This window comes from Pongo abelii, chromosome 1, assembly GCF_028885655.2.
Source record: "Pongo abelii isolate AG06213 chromosome 1, NHGRI_mPonAbe1-v2.0_pri, whole genome shotgun sequence".
Taxonomy (NCBI): Eukaryota; Metazoa; Chordata; class Mammalia; order Primates; family Hominidae; genus Pongo; species Pongo abelii.
The window spans coordinates 148,403,318-148,430,183 of NC_071985.2; the positions used below are offsets into that span (position 1 = coordinate 148,403,318).

General features: G+C 37.1%; 2 protein-coding genes across 9 annotated transcripts in view; one reads left to right on the plus strand and one right to left on the minus strand.

The window, feature by feature from the left end:
• The first annotated feature begins 2,253 nt into the window (after window positions 1–2,253).
• Window positions 2,254–21,827, plus strand: CTBS (chitobiase). Of its 2 annotated transcripts, XM_024247777.3 has the most exons (7): window positions 2,254–2,508; window positions 6,033–6,171; window positions 6,615–6,823; window positions 10,696–10,867; window positions 12,866–12,963; window positions 13,284–13,445; window positions 21,161–21,827. In XM_024247777.3, exons 1-7 carry the CDS (start codon window positions 2,341–2,343, stop codon window positions 21,359–21,361), a joined length of 1,149 nt encoding a protein of 382 aa, XP_024103545.1. In that variant the 5' UTR covers window positions 2,254–2,340; the 3' UTR covers window positions 21,362–21,827. The 2 variants fall into 2 exon arrangements, with proteins under 2 accessions (XP_024103545.1, XP_054388395.1); XM_054532420.2 differs by lacking the exon at window positions 6,615–6,823 and having other exon boundaries at window positions 2,286–2,508; window positions 10,682–10,867.
• The window catches only part of SPATA1 (spermatogenesis associated 1), a 60,591-nt gene continuing 43,141 nt past the window's right edge, over window positions 9,417–26,866 (minus strand). For 3 of the 7 annotated variants that reach the window (XM_054532414.2, XM_024247775.3, XM_054532392.2), the window contains 3 exons: window positions 25,805–25,903; window positions 23,219–23,307; window positions 9,417–10,847 (listed from right to left, as the gene is read on the minus strand). In XM_054532414.2, coding sequence (XP_054388389.1) covers window positions 23,242–23,307; window positions 25,805–25,903 — 165 coding nt within the window. In that variant the 3' untranslated portion in view covers window positions 9,417–10,847; window positions 23,219–23,241. Of the gene's footprint in view, window positions 10,848–18,127; window positions 20,457–23,218; window positions 23,308–25,804; window positions 25,904–26,866 lie in introns of those variants that run through there. The other 4 variants (XM_054532416.2, XM_054532399.2, XM_063718685.1 and 1 more) reach the window with 2 other exon arrangements.

The following is a 26,866-nucleotide window of genomic DNA, read 5'->3' on the forward strand; positions in this document are numbered from 1 at the left end:
GGACTCCCAGATACCAAAATCCATGGATGCTTAAGTCCCTTATATAAAATGGCATAATCTACGCACATCCTCCTGTACTTTAAATAATCTCTAGATTAATTATAATGATACGATGTAATGCTATGTTGACAGTGCTCTTGCCGTATTTTTATTTGCATTTTTAAATTGCTGTATTATTTGTTATTTTTAAATACTGTTATCTGACATTGGTTAAAACCATGGATGTGGAACCTCTGGTTATGGAGGTTCAATTGTACTTTTTTTTTTTTGAGACAGGATCTTGTCACCCAGGCTGGAGTGCAGTGGCATGATCATAGTTCACTTCAGCCTCAACCTCCTGGCTTCAAGCAACCCTCTCATCTCAGCCTCCCGAGCAGCTGGGACTACAAGCTTTTACCACCACACTGGCACACAGGGCTAATTTTTTGCTTTTTATTTTTTGTAGAGACAGGGTCTATGTTCCCCAGGCTGGTCTCAAACTCCTGCCCTCAAGTAATCCTCCTGCCTTGGCCTGCCAAAGTTATGCGATTGCAGGTGTGAGCCACAGTGCCTGGCCCAGCTTTTCATTCTGAAAACGTGTATTCTTCAGTCCTGGAGCCTTGATAATTACTTATTTCTTTTCTTTTTTTGAGACAGAGGCTCACTTTGTTGCTGAGGCTGGAGTACAGTGGTGTGATCTCTGCAACCTCCACCTCCCAGGTTCAAGCGATTCTCCTGCCTCAGCCTTCTGAGTAGCTGGGATTACAGGTGTCTGCCACCATGCCCATATAATTTTTGTATTTTTAATAGAGATGGGATTTCACAATGTTGGCCAGGCTGGTCTCGAACTCCTGACCTCAAGTGATCTGCCCACCTCGGCCTCCAAAGTGCTGGGATTATAGGCATGAACCACTGTGCCCAGCCCAAATTACTTATTTCTTCTTATTTGTACTATGCTGCTTCTCAAGCACCCTTAAGAATTATTTATTTCATCCCCTCTGTACCGCGTTTTCCAATTTTCTTATCTTTCAGAGTTTTTGCTCTACATTCCTCAATGTTATCTTCTACTAATAGTTCTTTCACTTTATTCCAATAACTTTTAAAAATCCCCTACCCCTTTTATTGCACCCTGTTGTGGCTTCATCTTCTCTTATTTTTCTGGGACTATTATGAGAATTTTAAAAAGTGTTCTCCCTGCAGCATCTGCTTCCTCCATATTCCTTTGTTGTTTGGGTCCCTTCCTTCTACATTATTGGATTTTTTTTGGTTGCTGTCCATGATTAAAAGTAAAAATTAAAAAGTACAAAGAGAGGAAGCTCCAGGTAGATAGCTGGTGCTTTTAACTTTGAATTTCACTGTAGGGTGATCTGGGTGTATGATTTGTCCAGAAAACCCGATGTCAGTATCTTTGCTCAGCCTCTTAGGTTAATCAGATAGCGAGAGGTTTCAGTTTTCAGTAGGCATAAAGCCACTTATTATCCGTTTTAGGTGGAGTACCCACTCAGCAGAGAATTTATCCCCTCCAGGGAATTCAGCCGGGGTGGGAGCCCGTGGGTGGGAAAGAGGGGCAGCTGCCCAGAGACATGAAGCCGGAAAAAGGATCTAGCGATCAGAGTCCTTGAGCAGCCTTCGACTAATCTCCCCCTTTTCCGATTTACCTCTCATACTTGTGCTCTCCAGCTTCCAACATTTTGTTGCGGTTGTCTCTTTGTCCTTGTGTTTAGGTTGTTAAACTTGATTTTTAACAGGAGAGTAGGCAAAATTAGATGCCTGAATTCAAACCACGATCTTAACTAAGATCTGAAATCCGTAAGTAAAAATTTTTGGTATTCCAGCTTTCTTTTGAGTAGCAAAAGAAAAACTAAAAACTAAAAGTCTTTTGGCCATGTTACTCAGTAGGCCCTTCCAAAGACACCCACTTCTCCATTTTGGGAATCCCCTTGTAACTTCAGACTCCACAAGGAGTACCCGACCAGCCACGACAAAACGAGATGCAGACTTGGGAGGACTATAAACGGTAGGGGTGATACCCATTTGAGTCCACGAACGGCCCTCTCGGCGCCGCAGACACTGGCTGTCCCCCGAGACGCTCCAGCAGCCACTTAACTTCACCCACCCGCAGCGCCCGGAGACGCTCGAAGCCCGACCTCCCACGCCCGCCCCGGAGCCCCGCCCCTCCCGACCCCTCCCCGCCCCTCCCGACCCCTCCCCGCCCCTCCCGACCCCTCCCCGCCCCTCCCGACCCCTCCCCGCCCCTCCCGACCCCTCCCCGCCCCTTCCCGCCCCTTCCTGCCCTGACGCGCAGCAGGCCCCGCCCACCCAGGCGGTAGGAACCCATTCCGGCCCCCTCGACCTGCTGCCATGTCCCGGCCGCAGCTTCGACGCTGGCGCCTCCTCTCTAGCCCGCCGCGCGGCGTCCCAGGTCTAGCGCTGCTGGCGCTGCTGGCGCTGCGGCTCGCGGCCGGGACCGACTGCCCATGCCCGGAGCCTGAGCTCTGCCGCCCGATTCGCCACCATCGAGATTTCGAGGTCAGCGCCTTCCTCTGCTCCTCTAGGTCTGGGCCTCAGGGCACGAAGAGAAGTTAGAGTAGAACGGAGCCCTAAGGAGAGGTGCCGTGGGCGCCGAAACCAGCTTTGACCACTCGATGAGGGCCTTCCTGTTTACGGATCCTTCAATTTATAGATGAGGAAGCTCGGGTTCAGAGAAGTTGAGTAATTCCTCAGGCCTCACAGCCTGTAAGTGCCTGCGTAGGCGCAGGCGAGTGTTCAAACCAGATCTGTCTCCTAAGGCAAGCTCCTTTCATTCCCCTGCTGTGCCTCTGCGGGAGCACTCTGGGTGTAAAAAGCAAACAAGGTAGGATAATCCATTTCTCAGTTTCCAAGAGAACGAGGATTTCGTTTGAAAGAATCTCAGCACTCCTGCAGTACATTAGAATGCAGAGTATTTTGCTTACCTTTAGTTTTCTATACCTGCTAGCCCTTTCCTTTAAAGTACCTCAAAACCACCCATGAAGAGTGGTAAAAAAAATAGCTTTCAGTACATTTTCCTTCTATCTACATAACAATTTGTAAGGCTTCTGGCAACTTTAATCAAACACCTTCTGGAGCAATATTAAAACCACCTGACTGCCCACTTCGATGACTGAAAGCAGGAATTGGATGACATCAGGAAGGTCCAAAGGCTTTATCCAAAGAACGATTCTTTTGTAGAAATAGGCATGATTCCTAGTTCTTAATCTAATACATTAATCTGAGGCAGAACACTTAGATGCCAGTAAAAAAGTATATATACATGACTTAGGAAAAGAAATAAAAATGGTGAAAGCGTTTATGGAGAACCTGCCTAGTGTGGAAACCTAACATCTTATTAAAAGAAAGATTTCCGACAAAGTAGGATAACCTTTTTTATTTGAGCAAAGAACAACTTATGAATCGGCAGTACTTAAACCAGAAGGGGTTCAGAGAGGTCTGCTTTAGTAGCATGGGCTTTTATAGGCTGAACAGGGAAGCAAAGGAAAATAATTACTTGGTTGGCTATGACTGTTTGCCTTATTTAGCTATGACTTGGTGGAAAATTCCTAGTTAGAGGTTAGTTGGCAGTTTCTGATAGGTTAAGCTTAAGTTTCCTTTCACTGTTGACCTTGGGCTGGAGTTTGCTTAAGCAGGAAATCCAAGGCAGTTGGAGCTGTTTCAGCATAATGGCCTCCCAATTAAAATGTTTTATACAACATGAGGCCCAGCGCGGTGGTAGAGGCAGTGGGGACAGTAGCTGTAAAAGTTAAACCAGACATTTCTTAATTTTCTCAATCTCTTTTTGAGATTGAGAAGCACTTTGTGAGGCCAAGGTGGGTGGATCACTTGAGGTCAGGAATTCGAGAACAGCCTGGCCAACATGGTGAAACCCCATCTCTACTAAAAATACAAAAATTAGCTGGGCGTGGTGGCGGGCACATGTAATCCGAGCTACTTGGGAGGCTGAGGCAGGAGAATCGCTTGAACCTGGGAGGCAGAGCGGGAGGCAGAAGGTTGCAGTTAGCCAAGATCACGCCACTGCCCTCCAGCCTGGGCGACAGAGCAAGACTGTGTCTCAAAAAAGAAAAAAAAAAATCTGAAAGATTTATTGTAGTACCCAATACTTAGTGGGTTAGGCAATATCTGTGGGCACTTTGAAAACCAACTATTCAAAGAAGCAAAATTATGCTTATTTGTATCTTCATGGTAAATGGTCTTTTTCTCTACTGGCATTTTCTATGTTTTTCAAACACAAAAACTAGACTACATGGCATTTTCCCCTTATATTTTCAATTAGTTCACCCAGCTTTTCTTTTTTTAAGGATATCTGTTATATCACAGGCTCTTAGTATTTTTTAAACAAATAGAATCTTAATTATCAGAACTAAAATAGAAGTTTTGATAGAAATATGAGTCTGAAAACAATGGGCCACTTAATTTCACATTATGAATTTTTATTATTTCAGTGGGCAATTGCTTAGCAGAAAAAATGAGTTATGCATAATTAATTCTGAAAAGTTAAAAAAAAAGATTAAAAAAATTAAGAAATGCCTGGTTTAACTTTTACAGCTACTGTCCCCACTGCCTCTCCCTCCTTCATTCCCCTCACAAGGACCCAGTGATCTCTTTTGTAATGCATATCCCCTGAATTAAAACTCTAATTGGTTCCCACTGATCCCAAGATAAAATACAACATCTTCAGTGGTCTTGGAAGTCCTACTTAATCTTTCCACTACCGACCTTAAGGGTTTTATCCAGTTCCACATACTTGCAGGATTTCTGTGCTCTACCTACATTGACCTTTTTCAGTTCCAGAATCTCAGAATTCTCCTGAGGTTTAGCGACCTTTGGGCTTCACCTTCCCTCAGTTGAGAATGCAATCTTTTGTCCATAAGTACATCTCTTCCATCATTCTGCTGATTTCAGCCCTCTCCGAAAGTGTGTAGTCCTCAGAAAAGTTTTCCTGCTCCATCTGGCTAGCAGGTCCCCTTTATATGCTGGCGTGGCCCCCTGTAACACCTACAGTCCTTAATACCATTGTAATTAAGTAATTAACTCCTTACTGGACCTGGTCTCTCTTATTAATCTTTATCTCCTTAGAGCCTAGCAAAATACTCTCCTTGTACCTTATTGGAAATTCAATAAATATTTGCCAAATCAATGAATTAATGCCTTGGAATAAAATAAAAATAATCAGTGAGGCTTCTGTGCTTCTTGAATTAACTGTGGGAAGAAAATATCAGAGAAACACAACATCAGGTTCCTTAGAATTTGACCTAGGTACTATTCTAAGAAGCTAGCTTCACCAAACAAACAAAAAACAGTAAATGTAGTACTTATGGCTCCATCCGCAGTAGCCAGAAACTTGAGTATTATCAAACTTCTCTCCTTTGATTACTCATTCGATTAGTCACAAAGTCCTGTCAATTTTGCCTCCTTAGGATCTTCCAGATCTGTTCACTTAACTCCACTGCTCCACAATTTTAGTTGAGGTCACCATCATCTCTTACTTGGATTCCACCAACAGTTTCTGTATTCTGCCTCCACTTTTGGTCTCTCTTTAATCCTTTTCCCACTGCAGCTGAAAATATTTTTCTAAAATGCATACCTTCCCCTTTTAAAAATGCTTTTATTCTCTCCCTTTACCTCAGGATAAACAAGGTAGTACTAACTTCTCAACAGAGCTTATGAGGCCTTTCATGATTTAATCCAGGCCTACCACTCTCTGGTCCTTCACTAATGCTCTCTCCCCAAATTCTAGACATCAGCCATACTAAATATTTAGTTACGCAACCACCATGTTGTCTCTGCCTCCAGGCCTTGGCACTTGCCACTGTTCCTTCCTGGCCCATCCTTCCCCTCTTTCCCAGCCTGGCTAATTACCCCTGCCACCAATTATATTGGGACCCCTATGTCTTATTCACTTGTACTCTCACTGCCACCATAGTGTTTGGTGTATGGTGATGTTTGATGAATGGTATTTTGGACGGTCAGCATAATATTCTTGGTTTAAATGATGGTGCTTATCCTTGTTCTGGCAGGTCTTTGTGTTTGATGTTGGACAGAAAACTTGGAAATCTTATGATTGGTCACAGATTACAACTGTGGCAACATTTGGAAAATATGACTCAGAACTGATGTGCTACGCTCATTCAAAAGGAGCCAGAGTAGTACTTAAAGGTATGTTGTTTCCAGATCTATGTGTCCAGCAATTGGGAAATTTATCTGTATCACTTGCTATAGTCTAGACTTTCCAAAAAATTCCTTTTATGTTTATCTGTTTTTGTTAGGATCCTATAATTAATCTTAGATACTGTGTAATTCATTTCACAAACACAGATCTTTTTAAAAGAATTAAACCACTGTATGGTTTTGAGCAAAATGTTAACTGCCAAATTAGCCTGATGACCTTTACTTAATCATAGTCCACAATTTCTTCTTCTAACTTCAGAACAATTTTGCTAATGATTTATAATGGTTATTTTGGAGATTCATGAGTAATGGCTTTCTGTTACTTTGGTATATTCTTTCTCCATTTGGAAAACTTCAGTTAAGGGCTTAGTCTTCCAAAATAATGAAATGTTTTTGCATACATGTTCAAAAGATATATACTTCTTCCACAGGAGATGTATCCTTAAAGGATATCATTGATCCTGCTTTCAGAGCATCCTGGATAGCTCAAAAACTTAATTTGGCCAAAACACAATATATGGATGGAATTAATATAGATATAGAGCAAGAAGTTAATTGTTTATCACCTGAATATGATGCATTAACTGCTTTAGTCAAAGAAACTACAGACTCTTTCCATCGTGAAATTGAGGGATCACAGGTAAAAACTCATTTATTTTTTGGAAACCTTATATTTTCCATATCAGAATATACTCATGAGGGTATAACTAATATAATCTTAGTTTTATAGTAATGCAATGGGAAAGAGTTTCAGCACTTATTTCCTAAAAAATTTTTCTGGAGCCTTTGGTGTTCTTATTTAAGGAATTTTAAAGCACTAAATCTATTCTCTATTCACATCAAAATACAACACTGGGATTACCCCACTACAAGGCACAAGTGTTAGGCAATGGGAGAACAAAAATCAAGGGGGGCCTAACCAGCTTTTACCAATGCAGGACAGAAACAACCCAGGTGTAGAGGTAGTTCTGGGGAAGTGTATCACTTGCTCCACAGTCTCTGAATTACTTGCACCCAAGGCCCAGTAAAGCTTAAAGGACTAACTACACAGAACTGTGACAGCTATGACAATAGGCAGTGTGCTTCCCCACTGCCATAATGAACATGATTAGAGCAGAAGGTAACAACACAAGCTATCTTGCCAGACAACAGATGGGTAACAGAGGATAATGTGAACTCAGATCAGTGATCCTCAAACTTGGCCACATATCAAGATAACCCATAGGTCTTAAGAAAAAGTAAATGTGTTTACTTTTACACACACATGCACACTGTGAACTCACTCCCAGAAATGATTTTTCAAAAGGTTTTGGGTAATCCCAGAGCCCACAATTTTAAAAAAGTTTCATTGGTGATTATAGTTAAGAAGTAATAGGCTAGACAATGAGTTTTTTTGAAGACAGGGTGCAGCTCCTTGATATCTAACAGAATGCTTAAAAATGTATTCCAGTATAGAGCATTATGAGTATTATGAACTAGTGATTCCTAAACCTGTCTCAGAATTACCTGAGAGTGCTTGTTTAAAATATCCTGAGTGTTATTAGTTTGTTCTCATATTTCTATAAAGAAATACCTGAGACTGGGTAATTTATAAAGACAATAGGTTTAATTGGCTCACGGTTCTGCAGGCTATACAGGAAGCATAATGCTGACATCTGCTTGGCTTTTGGGAGGCCTCAGGAAAACTTACAGTCATGGTGGAAGGCAAAGCGGGATCAGCACTTCAAACAGCCAGAGAAGGAGAAAGAGAGTGGGGAGGTACCACACACTTTTAAACAATCAGATCTCGTGAGAACTCTGTCACGAGAACAGCATTGGAGGGGGAAATCTGCCCCTGTAATCCAGTTACCTCCTACCAGGCCCTACCTCCAACATTGGGGATTACGATTCAACATGAAATTTGGGCGGGGACACAGATCCAAACCATCTCACTGAGATTGACTCAGTAGGTCTGGGGGATAGAGCTTAGAGAACTGTATTTTTGCCAAGTGTTCTGGGTGATTCTGGTAGAGTTGTTCATCATGAATTTGAAAATTACAGGTAAAATAATTTGAGAATTACTGGTAAAATAATAAGCAATATGAGGACTGACATTTCTGTGGTTTTATGCAAATAGAGAAGATCTGTCAGTATGGAATTCAACTTGTCAGGAGAGTACAATGTAGATTAAGAATAGCAAATACCTGGCATACAGGCTACAATACCCCTTCTCTTTCTTACACATTTTGGCCTCAGAAACTTTTCCTTCATTCTCTAGATAGTCATTACTAATAGGTTAGAATTGATGTGTGGAATATATGGGAAACAACCTATTTGACAATCCTGATTAAGCTGTAGTGAAAGAGCAGAGAGGAAGAGATTGAGCAAAATCCTTGCAGTAGGAATATCTCTATCTCTTGAGAGGTGAGGAGAACAATTTGGGCTACATGTCAAGTTCATGTTAGGTGAATTAGTGGGAGGGACAGTTGCAAAGGTAGGCCAGATTGTGGAAGATCCAGAATGTCAGGCTGAGGACTGTGCATTTTATTCTGTGTGTAATGGGTTATGTGTGTAAAACAGTGTTTGGGGAAACTATTCTGTAGGAGTATGTAAAACTAGAAGAGAAAGGAAGATCAGTAAGGACTACTAACTGAACAATACAGTATCAAGGGATTTAGTTTGGATTTGGATGATGACATAATCCTAAATCAGCAGGTGTACAATAAATACATAGGAAGGGGCAGAACAACTGTGAGATGCCACCCAAAGGGAGACGTGAGGTTAGATTTTGGAAGTAAGGGAAGAAAGAATCAGAAAATGGCCCCAAAGTTTTTAAACTGGTAACCAACAAAAAATGACTAGATAATCTAGAGAGGGGAATGAGTTTTGGAGATCAGATAATAACTTTAGTTTACAGAAGTGTGGTCACAGAATTAAAGAGCTACAAATAAATGCCTTGAAGAGTTCTTTCTACACCCTCATTTTTATAGGTGGGAAAAATTCAGATGCTTTAATTGACTTAGCAGTGCATACAGACCTAATTATAAGACAGCTGACACTAGCACCCAAGTCTTTTGCTTTCTTGTCTAATATAATAATAGTACCATCTCAAAAATATGAGATTAACTGTGAGAGAAAATCCTGGTGAAAACACTCTTACAAAATGGATTTGAAATTTACTTGCTTAGATGTAGTCATTTATTTTTCTCTATTACTATAATATACCTCTCATTTTGTAATAGGCAGTGATAAAATAGGAACAAATATGTAATAATTTTATTTCATAACTTATTTTGTAGGAAAACTACTGAGCAAAGCTTATAATTGTAAAGTGCTAATATTCAGGGAATTATAAAGGGAACGTTGAAGAAGTCCTAAAAAGAGTTTTTCTAGAATAAATTGTTCAAAGTATAAAAATGTTACCTAAAGTATCTCAGTTTTTAAAATAATCAGTGTTTATCGAGTGCCTAATTAAGGAGGGAAAACAACGTTTAATGAAGTTTTAGAACATTTGTACACGTATAAAATAAGGCTAATTAATATTTGGTTAAGGCAATAAACATAAAGAGACACATTCTTGTTGAAGGCTAGCTCACTATTCAAAATGAAAGATAAGGCTGGGTGTGGTGGCTCACGCCTATAAGCACTTTGGGAGGCTGAGGCCGGCAGATCAGCCGAGATCAGGAGTTTGAGACCAGCCTAGGCAACATGGCAAAACCCTGTCTCTACTAAAAATACAAAAAAATTAGCTGGGCGTGGTGGCGCATGCCTGTAATCCCAGCTATGTGGGAGGCTGAGGCAGGAGAATCACTTGAACCCAGGAGGCAGAGGCTGCAGTGAGCTGAGATTGCGCCACTGCACTCTACCCTGGGTGACAGAGTGAGACTCCATCCCCCCCAAAAAAGAAAGATAATACTCAACATTTATTTGAATATTTCCATAAAATAAGATCATTTAAATGATTTATTCAACACTTTGACTTGATTAATCTCTATCTGTAGGCCATAAGACACCACTATTGTCTAACTGTAACATTGGGCCAAATCTACCATATAAGGTGATTGTGAATCAGGGGCTGAAACTCGCAACCCAGTCAGGTTGTGCCAACAGGTGACATATTTAACCTGCACAATATTTTAAAAACTTTTGTATTTGAATTCTTTTAGTGTGCCTTTACTCTCTAGTTGCTCAGGGGCATCACCATACCCTGTTGTCATTATACCTGCTTCTTTTAATCAGCTGAGGTACCAGCCTAGCGTTTGAAGACATTTTGAGTTCGAAGGCCATCTTCTATATAGTGTCTTGCTCCTGGTCGTTGTATGTCCAAACATATGTCTGACTCAGTCAAGTGTAAGCAAAAAATATTTCTTAGAATGGTTCAAGTTCTATGTGTGTCAAACCCTACATTCATATACTGTAAGCAGTTCCTTTTCCTTGTGTAGTATAAGGTAAAATATATATATAATTTTAAAAATCTGACATAATATGCACACTTGATCATGTTACATAAAATAGTAAGATTTTTTTCCACAGGTAACCTTTGATGTAGCTTGGTCTCCAAAGAACATAGACAGAAGATGCTATAATTATACTGGAATCGCAGATGCTTGTGACTTCCTCTTTGTGATGTCTTATGATGAACAAAGTCAGATCTGGTCAGAATGTATTGCAGCAGCAAATGCTCCCTATAATCAGACATTAACTGGTAAGACTCTAAACATGATCATTTATTAATAATAATAATAATATTCTATAAATTAAAATATTAAGATGTTCTTAGTATTTCTAAGTTATATGTATACGTTTTTCAATTGTAAGTCCTGCTTCAAACGTAAAAATCACTTAATTGAAAGCTTTAAAGTTTACAAAAAGTTTTAAAGTTTTGATTTTCACTTAATTCTTCCAACAATCTTGTGGTATAGGTATATTTCTAGATGAGATAAAAAGAATTAACTGCTCATGATTGCATAACTATTAAGTATTATATAGTTGGGGCTTAATCAGGTATTCTCATTTCTGGTCCGATATTCTTGTCATGAAATCACATGTTGATCTAGAATTTGACAGGATATTTTTGTTGCAATAACCAGTGTTAAATAATAGCAAAGATAGATATGGTTGGGTACCTTCATTGCATGATTAATAGGATAGGCATTAACTTCTTTTAGTATCTGTGATAAATTAAAAATTATATTCCTATTAGAATTTGAGTACTTTTGACCTGTCATTCATATGATATAGTCTTTGCATTATCCTCTTCAAAGTTTGGATTGGCTTGTATTCCATCAGTCAACTAAATAAAAGATTGCTTGTTCTTTTTTTTTTTTTTTTTTTGAGCAGGGTCTCACTCCATCACCCAGGCGGGAGTGCAGTGGCACGATCAGGGCTCACTGCAGCCTCAACCTCACAAGATCAGCCTTAGCCTCCTGAGTAGCTGGGACTATGGGTGCATGCCACCATGCCCAGCTAATATTTTCATTTTTTTCTTTTTTTGAGACAGAGTCTTGCTTTGTTGCCCAGGCTGGAGTGCAGTGGCACTATGATGGCCCACTGTAACCTCCACCTCCTGGGCTTAAGTGATCCCCCAGCCTCAGCCCCCTGAGTAGCTGGGTATACAGGCATGCACCACCATGCCCAGTTAATTTAAAAAATATATTTTTTTAAGGAGATGGAGTCATACTATGTTGCCCAGGCTGGCCTCAAGTGATCCTCCCACCTCAGCCTCCCAAAGAGCTTCAATTATAGGCATGAGCCATTGTGCCTAGCCACATACCTATTTAAAGTTGAAAAATAACTTATTCTGTTAGAATTATGAAGTAATTATTAATTGAGAGTTCCCAAACTGTGTTTCAGGAAAGACATTATAATTATGTTCTATCAATAAAAGGTTCAAGCCTTGGGAGGCTGAGGTGGGAAGATCACATGAGGCCAGAAGTTCAAGCCAGCCTGAGCAACATAGTGATACTTTGTATCATAAATGAATCAACAAACAAACTAAATAAACCAATATGTTTGGGCACTGATGCATACCCCACCCCATTTTTGGTTATTTAATAGTACATAATAACATTAAAGGCTCTAAAAAGTAATAAAGTTATTTAGCTGAACATTCTAGGTAATCTGTGAATATGTCTTGGTGGAAAAACATGTTTTGCAGCATTGGGCAAGAAAAGGACTGATAGTTCCAGGGATTTGTTCATTTTTCTCTTTGTTTCCTCCCACTATAGATGACACATTTCTTATCCCCAGCTTACTTACAGAATATTTGCAAAACATGGAACACTTGTACTTTCTAAGAAACTCTGAGACGATCACTGCCAGAAAGTTAAGATTTATAAAACGTTTTTGAAACTTTAGAATCTAGAGTATCAAGTATATCATGTCTTAGAATTAATAGATACAATTAGCATACTTTCCTGAAATGTGTCATTCTTCCTAGAATTAGATTTTATGAATATTTTATTTCAATATGATCTTAATTGTTTTGAATGTTTTCTCTTATTCAAAGAGAAATGGTTTAGAAAGCAAGATACAGAATTTATGGTTCTTAAGGGATGTTTTATAACATCATATTAAACACTATTAGTGTTTTTTATAAATGTACTTGTTTTTACAAACAGATTCTGAACAGTTGCATAGCTTGCATGAACACATTGACATATGAAGAGAAACAAATAGGCTTTTTCTCTCCCTGCTTGACTAGGATATAATGACTACATCAAGATGAGCATTAATCCTAAGAAACTTGTAATGGGTGTTCCTTGGTATGGTTATGATTATACCTGCCTGAATCTGTCTGAGGTAGGAACAGTCATTTGTTACATAATTTTTGTTCTCTATTATATTTTTTAGAGTCTCTCTGTTTTCATTAGAAATATATAAACTTTAGAATTTCTGAAATATAGTTTGAGATAAAAATTATTTATTTTTACTTAATTCTGTGAAAGCTTATGATTATCATACATTTTCATTTAATAATGAAATTTATTTTAACCTTTATTCTGTATAGTCAGGTTATCTATGGTATATGTTTTATTTCTAAATAATTTATATATTTTTGGTTTGGCTTTTAAGAATTGCATAATTGATAATATATAACATGAGCACTTTTGCATTTCTAGGATCATGTTTGTACCATTGCAAAAGTCCCTTTCCGGGGGGCTCCTTGTAGTGACGCTGCAGGACGTCAGGTGCCCTACAAAATGATCATGAAGCAAATAAATAGTTCTATTTCTGGAAACCTATGGGATAAAGATCAGCAGGCCCCTTATTATAACTATAAAGTAAGACTTTTCGTAAGTTATGAGCATTTATTCTATTAGTTTTCATAATTATTTTCATAATTAGATGTTTGATATCAAGAATTTCTATCAGTTTTCTTTTAGGGCATAACATGCAGACTGCTATTTACATGAGTAAACTTGTCTTTGAATCTGTAATCAGGAACTTTAGTTCCCTGGCGAGCAATTGGAGTTTTGCTCATAGTGAATCTACTCTGCTTGGGCCACTTGTATTTAGATGATGCCATAAAAATGTGCATATCACAAACAGGATTTCTGTAACAGTTGACAATTATGTTAGGATGACTGTTGATTTTGAATGGGTTTTAGGCCAAAATAGGTTACAGTCTCTGAAAGCCTCCATTTCAAAGTGGCCTACAGATTCTGATGAGACTTACATAGGGAGGAATGAGGCTGAGAACAGAAGACATGTCATAATCGACTTTACAATGGAAAAACTATCATTTTCAATTTATTTTATAATTAAATTCTAAAGCAATGTCAAAACTTACAAAAATATTACATAAAGGAAACCTGAAGAAATACACTAAATGATTAGCAATTCTGTCAAGTAGTGTTTAATAGGAATTGCTATACCAAAATGGCAAAGAAAAGTTATAGTTTTCATAATTTACCTTTAGTATTATAAAGGCTCTTCCACAGCTCAAAAATCTAAGTACAAATCCTCTTTGAATTTATTTCAGATTATGTTACTTTAAAAGGAGTACTAAAATGATATAAGTGAATTTCAGCAAGGATTTATATTCTTAATTAATGGTCTGGTACCCATTTATAAAAAACTGACTGCAAACACACTACATGTCATAAATTATAATTGATATACATGTGTATGCCTCCACAGAGAGCTTTAGTGTAGAGCTTTCTAAACTTTGGAACTGAAAGTATATACCTATTAGTGAAACTACAGTGTATTGTAATCTTATCTTTCCTTAACAGTATTTATATTAGTCTGTCCTGGGAACTGTTAATATTACACACACAGATGCACATGTGTGCAAAATATACACACGTGTGCCATGGCCAAATATATTTAGAAAAACACTATATACTGTACGCCCCTCTTAGAGATTTATAACAACCATTATATTAATGGGTTTGAGAAGTGCTGTAATACATAAGGCAGTTTAATTGTTTGACATATAATCTTGTTTCACAGCATTCTTAGAAACATGCAGTTCTTAGAAACAGTGTTTCATGGATATAGTTTGTTAAAAGTTATGGTAACCAATTACATATACAGGCATACCTTAGAGATATTGCAGAGTCAGTTCTAGACCACCACAGTAAAGTAAATATAGCAATAAAGCAAGTGACATGAATTTTTTGTTTCCCTGTGCATATAAAAGTTATGTTTATACTATACTGTAGTCTGTTAAGTGTGTAATAGCATTATGTCTAAAAAAAGTACATACCTTAATTTAAAAATACTTTATTGCTAAAAAAATGATAACGATCATCTGAGCGTTTAGCAAGTTATAACCTGCTTGCTGGAAGAGTGTCTTGCCTTGACATTGATGGCTGCTGACTGATCAGGGTGGCGGTTGCTGAAGGTTGGGGTGGCTATGGCAATTTCTTAAAATAAGACAACAGTGAAGTTTGCCACGTCAATTGACTCTTCCTTTCACGAAAGATTTCTGTGTAAAATGTGATGCTATTTGATTGCATTTTACCCACAGTAGAACTTCTTTCAAAATTGGAGTCAACCCTATCAAACCCTGCTGCTGCTTTATTAATAAGTTTATAGAATATTCTAAATCCTTTGCTGTTATTTGAACAATGTTCATAGCATTTTACCAGGAATAGATTCCATTCTCAAGAAACCACTTTCTTTGCGTATTCATAAGAAGTAGCTCCTCATTTATTCAAATTTTATCATGAGATTGTAGCAATTTAGTCATATATTTAGGATTCACCTCCAATTCTAATTCTCTTGCTGTTTCCACTACCTCTGCAGTTACTTCCTTCACTGAAGTCTTGAACCCCTCAATGACATCCATGAGGGTTATAACCCACTTCTTCCAAACTCCTGTTAATGTTGATATTTTGACCTCCTCCCATACGTGAATCATGAATGTTCTTAATGGCATCTAGAATGGTGAATCCTTTCCAGAAAGCTTTCAGTTTACTTTGGCCAGATCCATGAAAGGAGTTACCGTCTTTGGCTGCTACAGCCTTACAAAATCTATTTCTTAATTAATAAGAGTTAAAAGTTGAAATTACTCCTTGTTCCATGGGCTGCAGAATGGATGTTGTGTTAGCAGGCATGAAAATAACATTCATCTTGTGTTCTCCATCAGAGCTCTTGGGTGACCAAGTGCATTGTCAATGAGCAGTAATATTTTGAAAGAAATCTCTTTTTTTTCTGAGTAGTACATCTCAGCAGTGGGCTTAAGATATTCAGTAAACAGATGTGCTGTGAGCCAGGCTTTGTTATTCCATTTATAGATCACAGGCAGAGTCAATTTAGCATAATTCTTAAGTGCCCTAGGATTTTTGGAATGGTAAATGAACACTGGCTTCAACTTAAAGTTACCACCCTCATTAGTCCCTAACAAGAGAATCAGCCTGTACTTTGAGCTTTAAAGCCAGGTATTGACTTCTCCTGTCTAGCTAGCAAAGTCTTAAATGGCATCATCTTCTTCCAATATAAGATTATTTGAAGAAAGGGATCTCTGCCTTTTAAAATGTGTTTGATCATGATTCTACCCGACATGGGAGGTTTCAGAATGAAAACCCAAAGATACAGGAAAAACTGTCCATTTTTGTGCTTAGGTTCAACGAAGTATGGACAGCTATGTAGAACTGTGATCAGAATAAAGGGCATGAGCTAATGCAAACGGACTGAGTGGAAAAACTCAGCAAGGACTGTCCAGAGTTTTCTTGGCCTCTCTCTGTGAAGGATTTCTTCTCATGGGTATGGGGTAGGACCTCTCTGGAATGAGGGTCTTAATTTCTTTATGGCCAGCTATTACACAGAAAGGTGGTGGTGGGAAAGGTTAGAGTAACATTTTTAGACTTTATGGCTGGTTTTGGGGAAAAGAGGCTCTGGTTTCTATGACCCATTTTAGGGAAGAGGGATTCTAGTTTCTCTTTCTTTCTTTCCTTTCTTTTTTTTTTTTGAGACAGAGTCTTGCTCCGTCGCCCAGGCTGTAGTGCAGTGGCGCCCTCTGGGTTCACTGCACCCTCTGCCTCCTGGGTTCAAGCAGTTCTACTCCTCAGCTTCCCACATAGGTGGGATTACAAGTGCCCGCCACTATGCCAGGCTAATTTTTATATTTTTAGTAGAGATGGGGTTTCACTATGTAGGCCAGTCTGGTCTCAAACTCCTGACCTCAAGTGATCTGCCTGCCTTGGCCTCCCAAAGGCCTGGGATTACATGCATGGGCCACCGCACTCGGCCAACACATTGTTTAAGGTCTTAGAATTCAGGAAACATTTTGGTGAGCCTTGAAGGCCATTTAATGTCACTTTAGAAAACAATCTAATTATAACTGTTTTCTTCCTCTTTTTCTTCATTGCAAAATTCCCATTGTAAGGTTATTAGTCTAATTTCAATATCGTTATTAAGTCTTTTTTTTTTTGAGATGGAGTATCGCTCCGTCACCCAGGCTGGAGTGCAGTGGCACAATCTCAGCTCACTGCAACCTCTGCCTCCTAGGTGTAAGCGAGTCTTGTGCCTTAGCCTCCCAAGTATCTGGGGTTATAGGGATGCCCTACCATGCCTGGCTAATTTTTTGTATTTTTAGTAGAGATGGGGTTTCACCATGTTGGCCAGGCTGGTTTGAAACTCCTGACTTCAAGTGATCCTCCCACCTCGGCCTTCCAAAGTGTTGGCATTACAGGCGTGTGCTACCGCGCCCAGCCAAATATTGTTATTAAGTCTTATATGGGCAGTTCATGGTGCCCACAAACAATCACAATAGTAGCATCAAAGACCACTGATTGCAGATCATCATAACAGATATAATAATAATAATGAAAAAGTTTGGAATATTGGAAGAATTGCCAAAATGTGACACAGAGACACAAAATGAGCACTTGCTGTTGTAAAAATGGCACCAATAGACTTGTTCAATAGAGTTGCCATAAACCTTCAATTTGCAAAAAATTTAATATCTGCAAAGCACAATAAAGCAAAGTACAATAAAATGAGGTATGCCTGTAATTTAAAAATATATAACATAGAATCTTAGGACAGTATATACTACCATATACTGTTTCTTTGTAATCCTGACCTTAGTAATCTGTGGCTTGTTTTTTCCTTAATGAATGTGAAAATTCAGGAACACATTCTCCTTTTTTTTAGATGAGGTTTTGCTCTGTCACCCAGGATGGAGTGCAGTGGCACAATCATGGCTCACTGCAGCCTTGACCTCCTGGGCTCAAGCAATCCTCCTGCCTCAGCCTACCAAGTAGCTAGGACCATAGGCATGTGCCATCATGCCTGGCTGATTTTTTTACTTTTTGTAGAGACGGGGTCTTTCTATATTGCCCAGGCTGGTCTTGAACTCCTGGCCTCAAGTGATTCTCCCACCTTGGCCTCCAAAAATGCTGGGATTACAGGTGTAAGCCACTGCACTTGGCCTCTTTTTTTTTTTTTTAATTAAAAAAAAGTTTAATGGCAGGCAAAAATTATCTGTATTTATGGTGTAGAAGATGATGTTTTGATATATCTATACATTGTGAAATGGCTAAATCAAGTTATTTAACATTATGTATTACCTCACATACCATTTTTTAAATGGTAAGAACACTTAAAATCCATTCTCTTAGGAATTTTCAGCATAATACATTGTTATTAACTGTAGTTACCACGGGATACGGTAGATTTCTTGTATTTATTGTTCCTGTCTAATTGAAAATTTGTGTCCTTTGAAATATCTATTCTTCCCACTCCCAGCCTCTGGTAACCACCTTTTTACTCTGTTTCTATGAAGAAACACATTCTTTAGGTCTTAGAATTCAGGAAACATTTTGGTGAGCATTGAAGGCCATTTAATGCCACTTTAGAAAAAAATCTAGTTATAACTGTTTCCTTCCTCTTTTTTTTTTTTTTGAGATGGAGTCTCACTATGTTGCCCAGGCTGGTGTGCAATGGTGCTGTCTTGGCTCACTGCAAGCTCCACCTCCTGGGTTCACGCCATTCTCCTGCCTCAGCCTCCCAAGTAGCTGGGACTACAGGCGCCCGCCATCACGCCTGGCTAATTTTTTTGTATTTTTTTAATAGAGACAGGGTTTCACTGTGTTAGCCAGGATGGTCTCGATCTCCTGACCTCATGATCTGCCTGCCTCGGCCTCCCAAAGGACTGGGATTACAGGTGTGAGCCACCGGGCCCAGCCTCCTTCCTCTTTTTTTTTTTTTTTTTTTGAGATGGAGTTTTGTTCTTTTCGCCCAGGCTGAAGTGCAGTGGCACGATCTCGGCTCACTGTACCCTCCGCCTCCTGGGTTCAAGCAATTCTCCTGCCTCAGCCTCCTGAGTAGCTGGGATTACAGGCATGCATCACCACACCCAGCTAATTTTTGTATTTGTAGTAGAGACAGGGTTTCACCATGTTGGCCAGGCTGGTCTCAAACTCCTGACCTCAGGTGATTCACCCATCTTGGCCTCCCAAAATGCTGGGATTACAGGCGTAAGCCACCGCGCCTGACCCCCTCTTTTTTATTAATTGCAAAATTCTATAGCAACATGAATCAAGTTTCTGTTTTATTTGAAGAGAATCACTCTATTGGGCTGTTTCAGCAATAGCAGCTCATCTTGGACTCAATATTCTGGAAAGCAAATATGCCTTAACCATGCATAAATTAGTCTTACATGTGCTTAGTTTTTGCCCTTTGATCCTTTACAATTTTGAGACATTTGAATTTCTTAATAATATCAAAAAGGCTCAAAGTACTGGCTAGAATGATGGCAAAATTCAAAGGTATATGTCTTTGGGTTTGGCCCTGAATCTTCAATAATCTGTCATATTTAAGTACAAGTTCTACAAGTTGCCTTTTAATAATGAATCACAACTATTACTAGGGCATGCATGGCTTTGTCTAGTTCTAAAAATGTTAAAGAATGGAATACAAGATATAGACTGAGATATGCTTGATTACAATTAGTCTACTATATTTAAATATGCCGCAGTGTATTCATTTACCAGGTGAATTATTTTCCTTCAAAGTGGTCTTTTTTTTTTTTTTTTTTTTTAGACAGAGTCTTGCTCTGTCTCCAGGCTGGAGTGCAGTGGCGTGATCTCAGCTCACTGCAACCTCCGTCTCCTGGGTTCAAGCAATTCTCCTGCCTCAGCCTCCAGAGTAGCTAGGACTACAGGCATGCACTACCAAGCCCAGCTAATTTTTTTGTATTTTTAGTAGAGATGGGGTTTCACCATGTTGGCTAGCATGGTCTCGATCTCTCGACCTCATGATCTGCCTGCCTCGGCCTCCCAAAGTGCTGGTATTACAGGCATGAGCCACCGCGCCCAGCCCCAAAGTGGTCATCTTAAGAGACTCTTCTAATTCCGGGAGTGCTGCTGTAAATATTACTGGCATTAATTCAGAAATGCCTTTAAGGAGTTTCCTAGATATATAAAAATAAGTAAATTATTTTTAGTCACAGGTCTTTCTATTTTTTATCTCCTATCTTTTTCACCTTCCTTTGCACTTTGTCCTAGATCTGCTCCTTTCCCTTTTCCTTTGTCTCTTATCCAATAGCTCATGTGCCGCCTGAGAGAGACTGTGTTAGTACTAGATAGAGGTAGTTGATTCTGGGCAGAAGGACTTTTTAGGGTGGAAGGTGAGCATAAGACCAGAATCTAATTTATGGCTCATAATCAGGTGTATGTTAAGTCACCAATGAAGTGCAGACCTAACAGACTCTGAGAATGAATCTGTAAGACCTAGAAAAGGATGTACTTTTCTCCTCCATTGCCATTACCTTTTGATTTGGCTGATTCATCATAAACAAAATCTTCTGTAGACCTCCTAGCTAGGCACACTTCTAGCAACTACAGAGAATACAAAAAGCACATAAGCTGGTTTTAGAGGACCAGAGCATTGATTCTCCTTAACTTTGGTTGCATACCAGCATTATCTAATGAAACATTAAAACACAAAACAAATATATGCCCTAGCATTAACCCTGGAGAATTCTGATTCAATAGGTTTCATGTGGTGTGGGACCCAGGAATCTGTATTTTAAAAGCTCCGCAAGTGATTCAGATGTACATCTTGGCGAATAATCCCTGGCTAAGGGCAAGGAAAGAATCTTAGGACATGAAAAGGAGCTCAAGTAGAATCTATTAGGAGGCTCGTTTCTGTAATCTTTGCCATTGTTAAAAGTGCCATAAGCAATGATACCTAGAAAGTACAGATGTTCCTTGATTTATGATTGTATTGTGTCCTAATAAACCCATAAACGTATGATAAGTTGAAAATGAATGAAATACCCTGATAAATCCATCGTAAAGTCTAAAAATTATAAGTTTAACCATTGTAAGTTGCGGACCATTTGTATCAAATATAGAACCATGGAATTATAGAATAGGAAAGTGTTACGCCCTAAAATTTTTATTTCATTGTATCCTTTTTGAATAACTGGATTTAGGAAACTTTTTTCTCTCTTACTGTACTGTATAGTTCTTTTATTTTTCCCTTTCCTGTGGTGCTGAATTGTACTAAATAAAATCTCCATTTTAATTTATTTATATAGGATCCTGCTGGCCACTTTCATCAAGTATGGTATGATAACCCTCAGAGTATTTCTTTAAAGTCAACATATATACAAAACTATGGCTTACGGGGCATTGGCATGTGGAATGCAAACTGTCTTGACTACTCTGGAGATGCTGTAGCCAAACAGCAAACTGAAGAAATGTGGGAAGTCTTAAAGCCAAAGCTGTTACAGAGATGAACACCTTTTGTGAAACCATTAAGAGTTAGAAAAGTGATCTGTATAAACAGATCTAGTTTCTTGCATTTTTATTATGTTGCTATATACTTTTGTTATTGGTATACTAAAAAATTAAAGAATAAATAAATGTTTTGATTGTTTGAATTTGAAAAATACACACGAATGTCCTCAGTATCCAGGAACATAAAGGCAAGAAGCAAGTCAACTTACCTATTAAATATTCCTCTATTAGATGATTCAACACTATAATTTAATTGGGAAAAATTGCTTTCAGAATTTTATTATGCCATATTTCCCTTCATTATTGTAAAATATATGCTCACGAATCAATGCTAATTTTTAAAATATATATAATCTGAAGTGGAAATTGTTTGCTTAGAGTTTTTAAAAACCTAGTCTTTGAAAAGCAGTTTGTGCTATACTTTTCCCCCAACCCTCCAATAAATCTTAAATTTAAAACCTACAATGTAGTGTCTCCTCTTTAGATTCATCAAACTGATGAAAATAATTTTTCTGCTTCCTGACTCCATATAGTATTTATGTTCTCTGAGGTACTTGAACTAAACCTTTGGACAGTGAGTGAGAATTAAAAAGAATCCAGAAGATTGAATGTATTCACAAAATAGAAGAATGTAACAGTAATATTTTGAATTGGTAAGTTAGAACTACCTAATATTTTCCAACTACATTATTTTTATGAGGTTCATTTGTAAAATTTTTAATAATGGGAATAACTTGCAGTTGAACTTGATTCTGTTCACTGTCACACTTCTAATTATTCATATTTCTTCATTTATGGACATATATAATTTATTTCTTGGCTAGCTTGCTTTACATGGTTAAAGTTTTCTTTCTACATCTGCAATATATCTTTTTTATTTTTATTTTTTGTAGAGACAGGGTCTTGCTATATTGTCCAGATGGGTCTCCAACTCCTGGGCTCAAGCACTCCTCCTGCCTTAGTTCCCAAAGAACTGGGATTACAGGCATGAGCTGCATTGTACTTTTAATGATCTAAAGACACTGATTAGCTTCTCAACTAGTTCTCTTTGTAAAAGATCAATTTTATACAAATAAGTTTTCTAAATGTAATACAGTCTGTTTTCTTTCTCCAGGGAATTAAGAACAACATTGTGCTGCCTTTATTAGTTCCTAATTACAGATTAAAAATCTGTATCTTTGAACTTTAGATTTACATAAATCCTGGCTTCCCTGCACATTTTGCCCCTGTAAATTGGAATACATGATGATTGAACCATCTGTTATGAGAATATTACATTTCCTATTTACACAATTGTTTGTGACAGAGTAAAATCAACTATTTTCATAGTATATGTTGGATCACTGTTGTCTTCATATTTCTAAAATAAATGAATTAAAAAATTTAAATTTAGATGCTCATATCTATCATAGCTCAGAATGCAAGTTCAATACCCCCATTCTTTTTTTTTCCAGATTTCTTTTAATTAAGATAATGAACAAATTAAGTTAAATGAAGTCTGTATTTTCATGCAAATGTATTAGTATTCATTGATATACATTTATTCTTTGCAAATAGATTTTATAGTTACATTAGCTCTTAAATTATTGATTATTAAATTATTAAAAATGAAAATTATAAAATTAGCACTGTAAAATAATATGTAAAGGACTTGGAATGTTAAAAATAACCAGTCATCATTTTGCTTTATATTACATCTAATATTTCCTGAAACATTCTGTAATATCCACATGGAAAGTGCAGAAAGAGAAACCTTGTGCTTTTTATAAAACATTGCCAAGGAGAATAATGGTAAATAAATCTGTTCAAATACATATTTAAATTTTTTTACAAATAAAAGTTTTAAATTAACATACCTAATTGAGATTGTAGAAATGTATTATTTTTTTTTCTGTGCCAGTTCAGTTTTCAATGTTCGTAAATCTGAAACTGCTTGTTTTCTCATCTATAAAAAGAATTACTTTTCAAAAATGAACTTCATCATACCCTTCTAAAAGTGCATCATAATTGTCATGTGAACAGGGTTTTTGTAACCGCTTTAACTGTCTTCTCTCATTTGGCTTCAGTGCTTTCACTCCCACTGGATTACTACAGTAAATGTGTAGATTATGAATGCTGTTTAATAAGCATGCTTATCTACTGGCGAGATATGCTATAAGATAACCTTGTTTATGAATAGATAGGGACAATACAATTGAACTGTTCTAAAAACTAGAGTGAGAAAGAATTTTATATTTTGCTTAAACTTCAAAACCTGTTGTTCTCAATGTGTAAAAAAATAGTGAAAACAAGAAAACAAAATACAAAAAAAAACCCCTTAATTCCTAGCCCTTAGGAACTGAATAGATATTTCAGAAATATAGTGTTTACTCTGTGGCAAGCACTCTTCTAAGTGTATTAGTCTCTTATTTTTTTTTTCAAAAATTTTACAGAATCAGATACTAGTATTTATCCCCATTTTACAGTTGAAATGGAGACCTTTAGAGGCTAAGTAACTTGCTCAAGATAAAAAACTAGTAAGTGAAGTGGGTACAGCCAGGATTCAAACTCAAACCACCTGGTACCAGAGCCCTTACTATTCCAAGTGTTGTCTGATGCATTAGCATCAGTTGGGAGCTTGTTAGGTAGGAAGAATCTCAGGCTCCACCCAGACCTACTGAGTCAGATCCTGCATTTTTAAACAGGATCCTCAGATGATATATTAAACTTTGAGAAGCACTACTTATGCTATACTATCTTGAATAAATATGGTTGCAAGAGACTCAGGCTAGGTTTTTTTTTGTCCCTTAGTTCTGAATCTTATAGGTAGTGCTGTTTTGGGGAGATCATTCAGAAATCAATAAAACTTCTTAAATAATGTCTGTTATGTGTCAATCAGGCACTATGGTTAAATACAGGATTTTTCCCCCCAGCCTATAAGCTGAAAACTCTGTTCTCTTTTTTTCCTCTTATTCCACTTGTCCCTACTGTTTTTGTATGAACAATTCTAATTTGGGTTCAAACCATGAGTGACATTTGTAATGTTAAAATATACAAAGATTACAAGTAATGTGCATGCTTTCCAGAAGAAAACAGCATGAGGGGAGTCATAATCCAAGCCTCTGGGGGCATTTTTATTACTGCTTCCTACCTACCCAATTATTAAGTGTATAAGTTTACATATTGGCTTTATCTCCATGTATTGAATAGACAGTTTTCCTTCATTGAACAAATTATTTTTTGAGTGCATATTTAATTGATATTTTGTTAAAAATTATCCTCTGCTCTTTTCCTTTTCTATTTTAAGTTTTAAGCTTCTCAGTGCCAAACCAGGGCTTATTTAGCCTCGAGAATGCTGCTTGTAAAAAGAATCTAGAACTGCACTGTCCAGTATAGTAGAAGCCAGTTGCCATATGTAATTACTAAACTTAAATTAACTAAAATTAAAATAAAATTTAAAATTCAGTTCCTCAGTCACACAAACTACATTTCAAGTGCTCAGTATCAATAGGTGGCTAGTGGCTACCAATCTGACAGTGCAGGCATAGAACATTTCTATCATCACATAAGTTCTGTTGGACAGTGCTAATTGTATTTTTTTATTTTAAAATTTTATTTATTTTTATTTTTATCTGAAACTCAGGACAGTACTGATTTTCTTTTTTCTTTTTAAAATTTTTTAAAAAGAGCTAATTCTAGAATGGAGTCATTATTCTGTGTCATAAAGCTGTTTCTGATAAAGAAATGAGAGCATTCATATAATTATTGTTCTCATTTTCCTGCCTTGCTATGGGTACTTGTATGAAAATGTATAATCTTCTTCTGTTTTTCTGTTCAACAGAAAAGCTTTTTAATACATCTGTACTTCACAGATAATTTCTATGACGTAACTAGTTGTACACAATTCTCACCAAATAGAGCATGCCCAGAAGCCTCTACTAAGCATCTGCTATACAAAAGGTCCCATGGGAGAAACAAAGTTAACTAAGGCATAGTCTCTGCCCGGAAGGAAACTTAACATCTAGTAGAAGACACATTATTCATATTTAAATAATAGAATACATACGAAAATAACCAGAAAAAAATGAAATGATTACCCATGAAAAATTAAATGTTGGTTCAGAGGAGAGTTCAGTGGTTTATCAGACTTAATAATTCTAATACAGGAAAACTACTTAAAATTTTTTTTGAGAATATATTGACTCACAGGTTCCTTTTCCTTTAATTCTTCCTAGTAAAATTTTACTAAATTTTACTTTGGCTTTATTATATCATGCATCTTTTCACAGGTTTAGTTTTTCTTCTTGCATTTTTTTTCACCTGTGCTCTTTACTGTTAAGGTAACAATTTTAATACAATCAATCCTGGCTACCCTTATATTATTGACACCCAAAGTTAAAACACCAAATAGTTTATTTCAAGATAAATGTTATAATAATCTGATTAGGAAAAATGTAAATTACCTTAACTTCTACTATGAGTTTCATTTTGTCAGTATCCAATTTTCTCTTAAGCTGGTCAATTGCATGCTGTACCTCAGTGATCTGGATTATCAGGTAATTCTGTGTGGATAGATAGACATTTATTTAGTATAACATATTTTTATTTTTAACTGCCTTGTGAACATAAACTATGAAATGATAAATATCAAAAGAGTAAATCATGAAAATAACCTATTCTGTAAAGTAAACTAAATTGCTTTGGAGAAATTACTATTTGTTTCTGTTGATTTCTTGAATTTTAGGAAACACTTTCTCTAAAGTTACCATTAAATTAGCACCATAAAAACCAACAACTATTACTATCAAAGGAATATTATGAAAGGAATACTATGAAAGGAATAATATCTTAGTTATTAGCAAGACTTTAAAATTGTCATAATGCTTTATCAGCTGAATCAGATTAGAATTATTTTAAAATACTTAATAATATGATACTATATTTTATATGCAAAAACTCATTTAATACAAGAAAACCTATTTAAAATAAGAAGACTTTTTGGTTTTTGTCCAGAAAAGTTTATGAGTTATAGTGGTCCTCTCTAAAGAAGTTATTAAGAGTTTTAAACTGGCTTTGTGAAAAAATTCTTATATTGAACTGATTAAACAGTAAGATAAAGTATAAGCTATGCTAAAAAAAAGTACCAACTACTATGGACGAACCATTACTTGAGCCTATTTGGATTTTATATTAAATTTATTTAAAATAGTAAACTTTTAATATTTCATCTTGTCTAAAGTTAAATCCTTACTTTTAATCATGGTTAACATATTTTAAAATCACTTTTGGATAAGTGGGATTGATCTAACCCAAATCAAATTGTTAAATGCCCTCTTGAATTTTTTTGTCTGTTATTTAATTATATGGTGGAATTAATAATAAGATAAACTTCATGTCTGTGATTCAAGGCTGTCTCAAAAAAAAGAACTGATCAAAATTTCATAATTTCTTTAAATTCCTGGGTGTTATAAGCCCCCCTGCCACCACCACCAAATAACAGGACTATAGCAGACACTGTTTGTCCC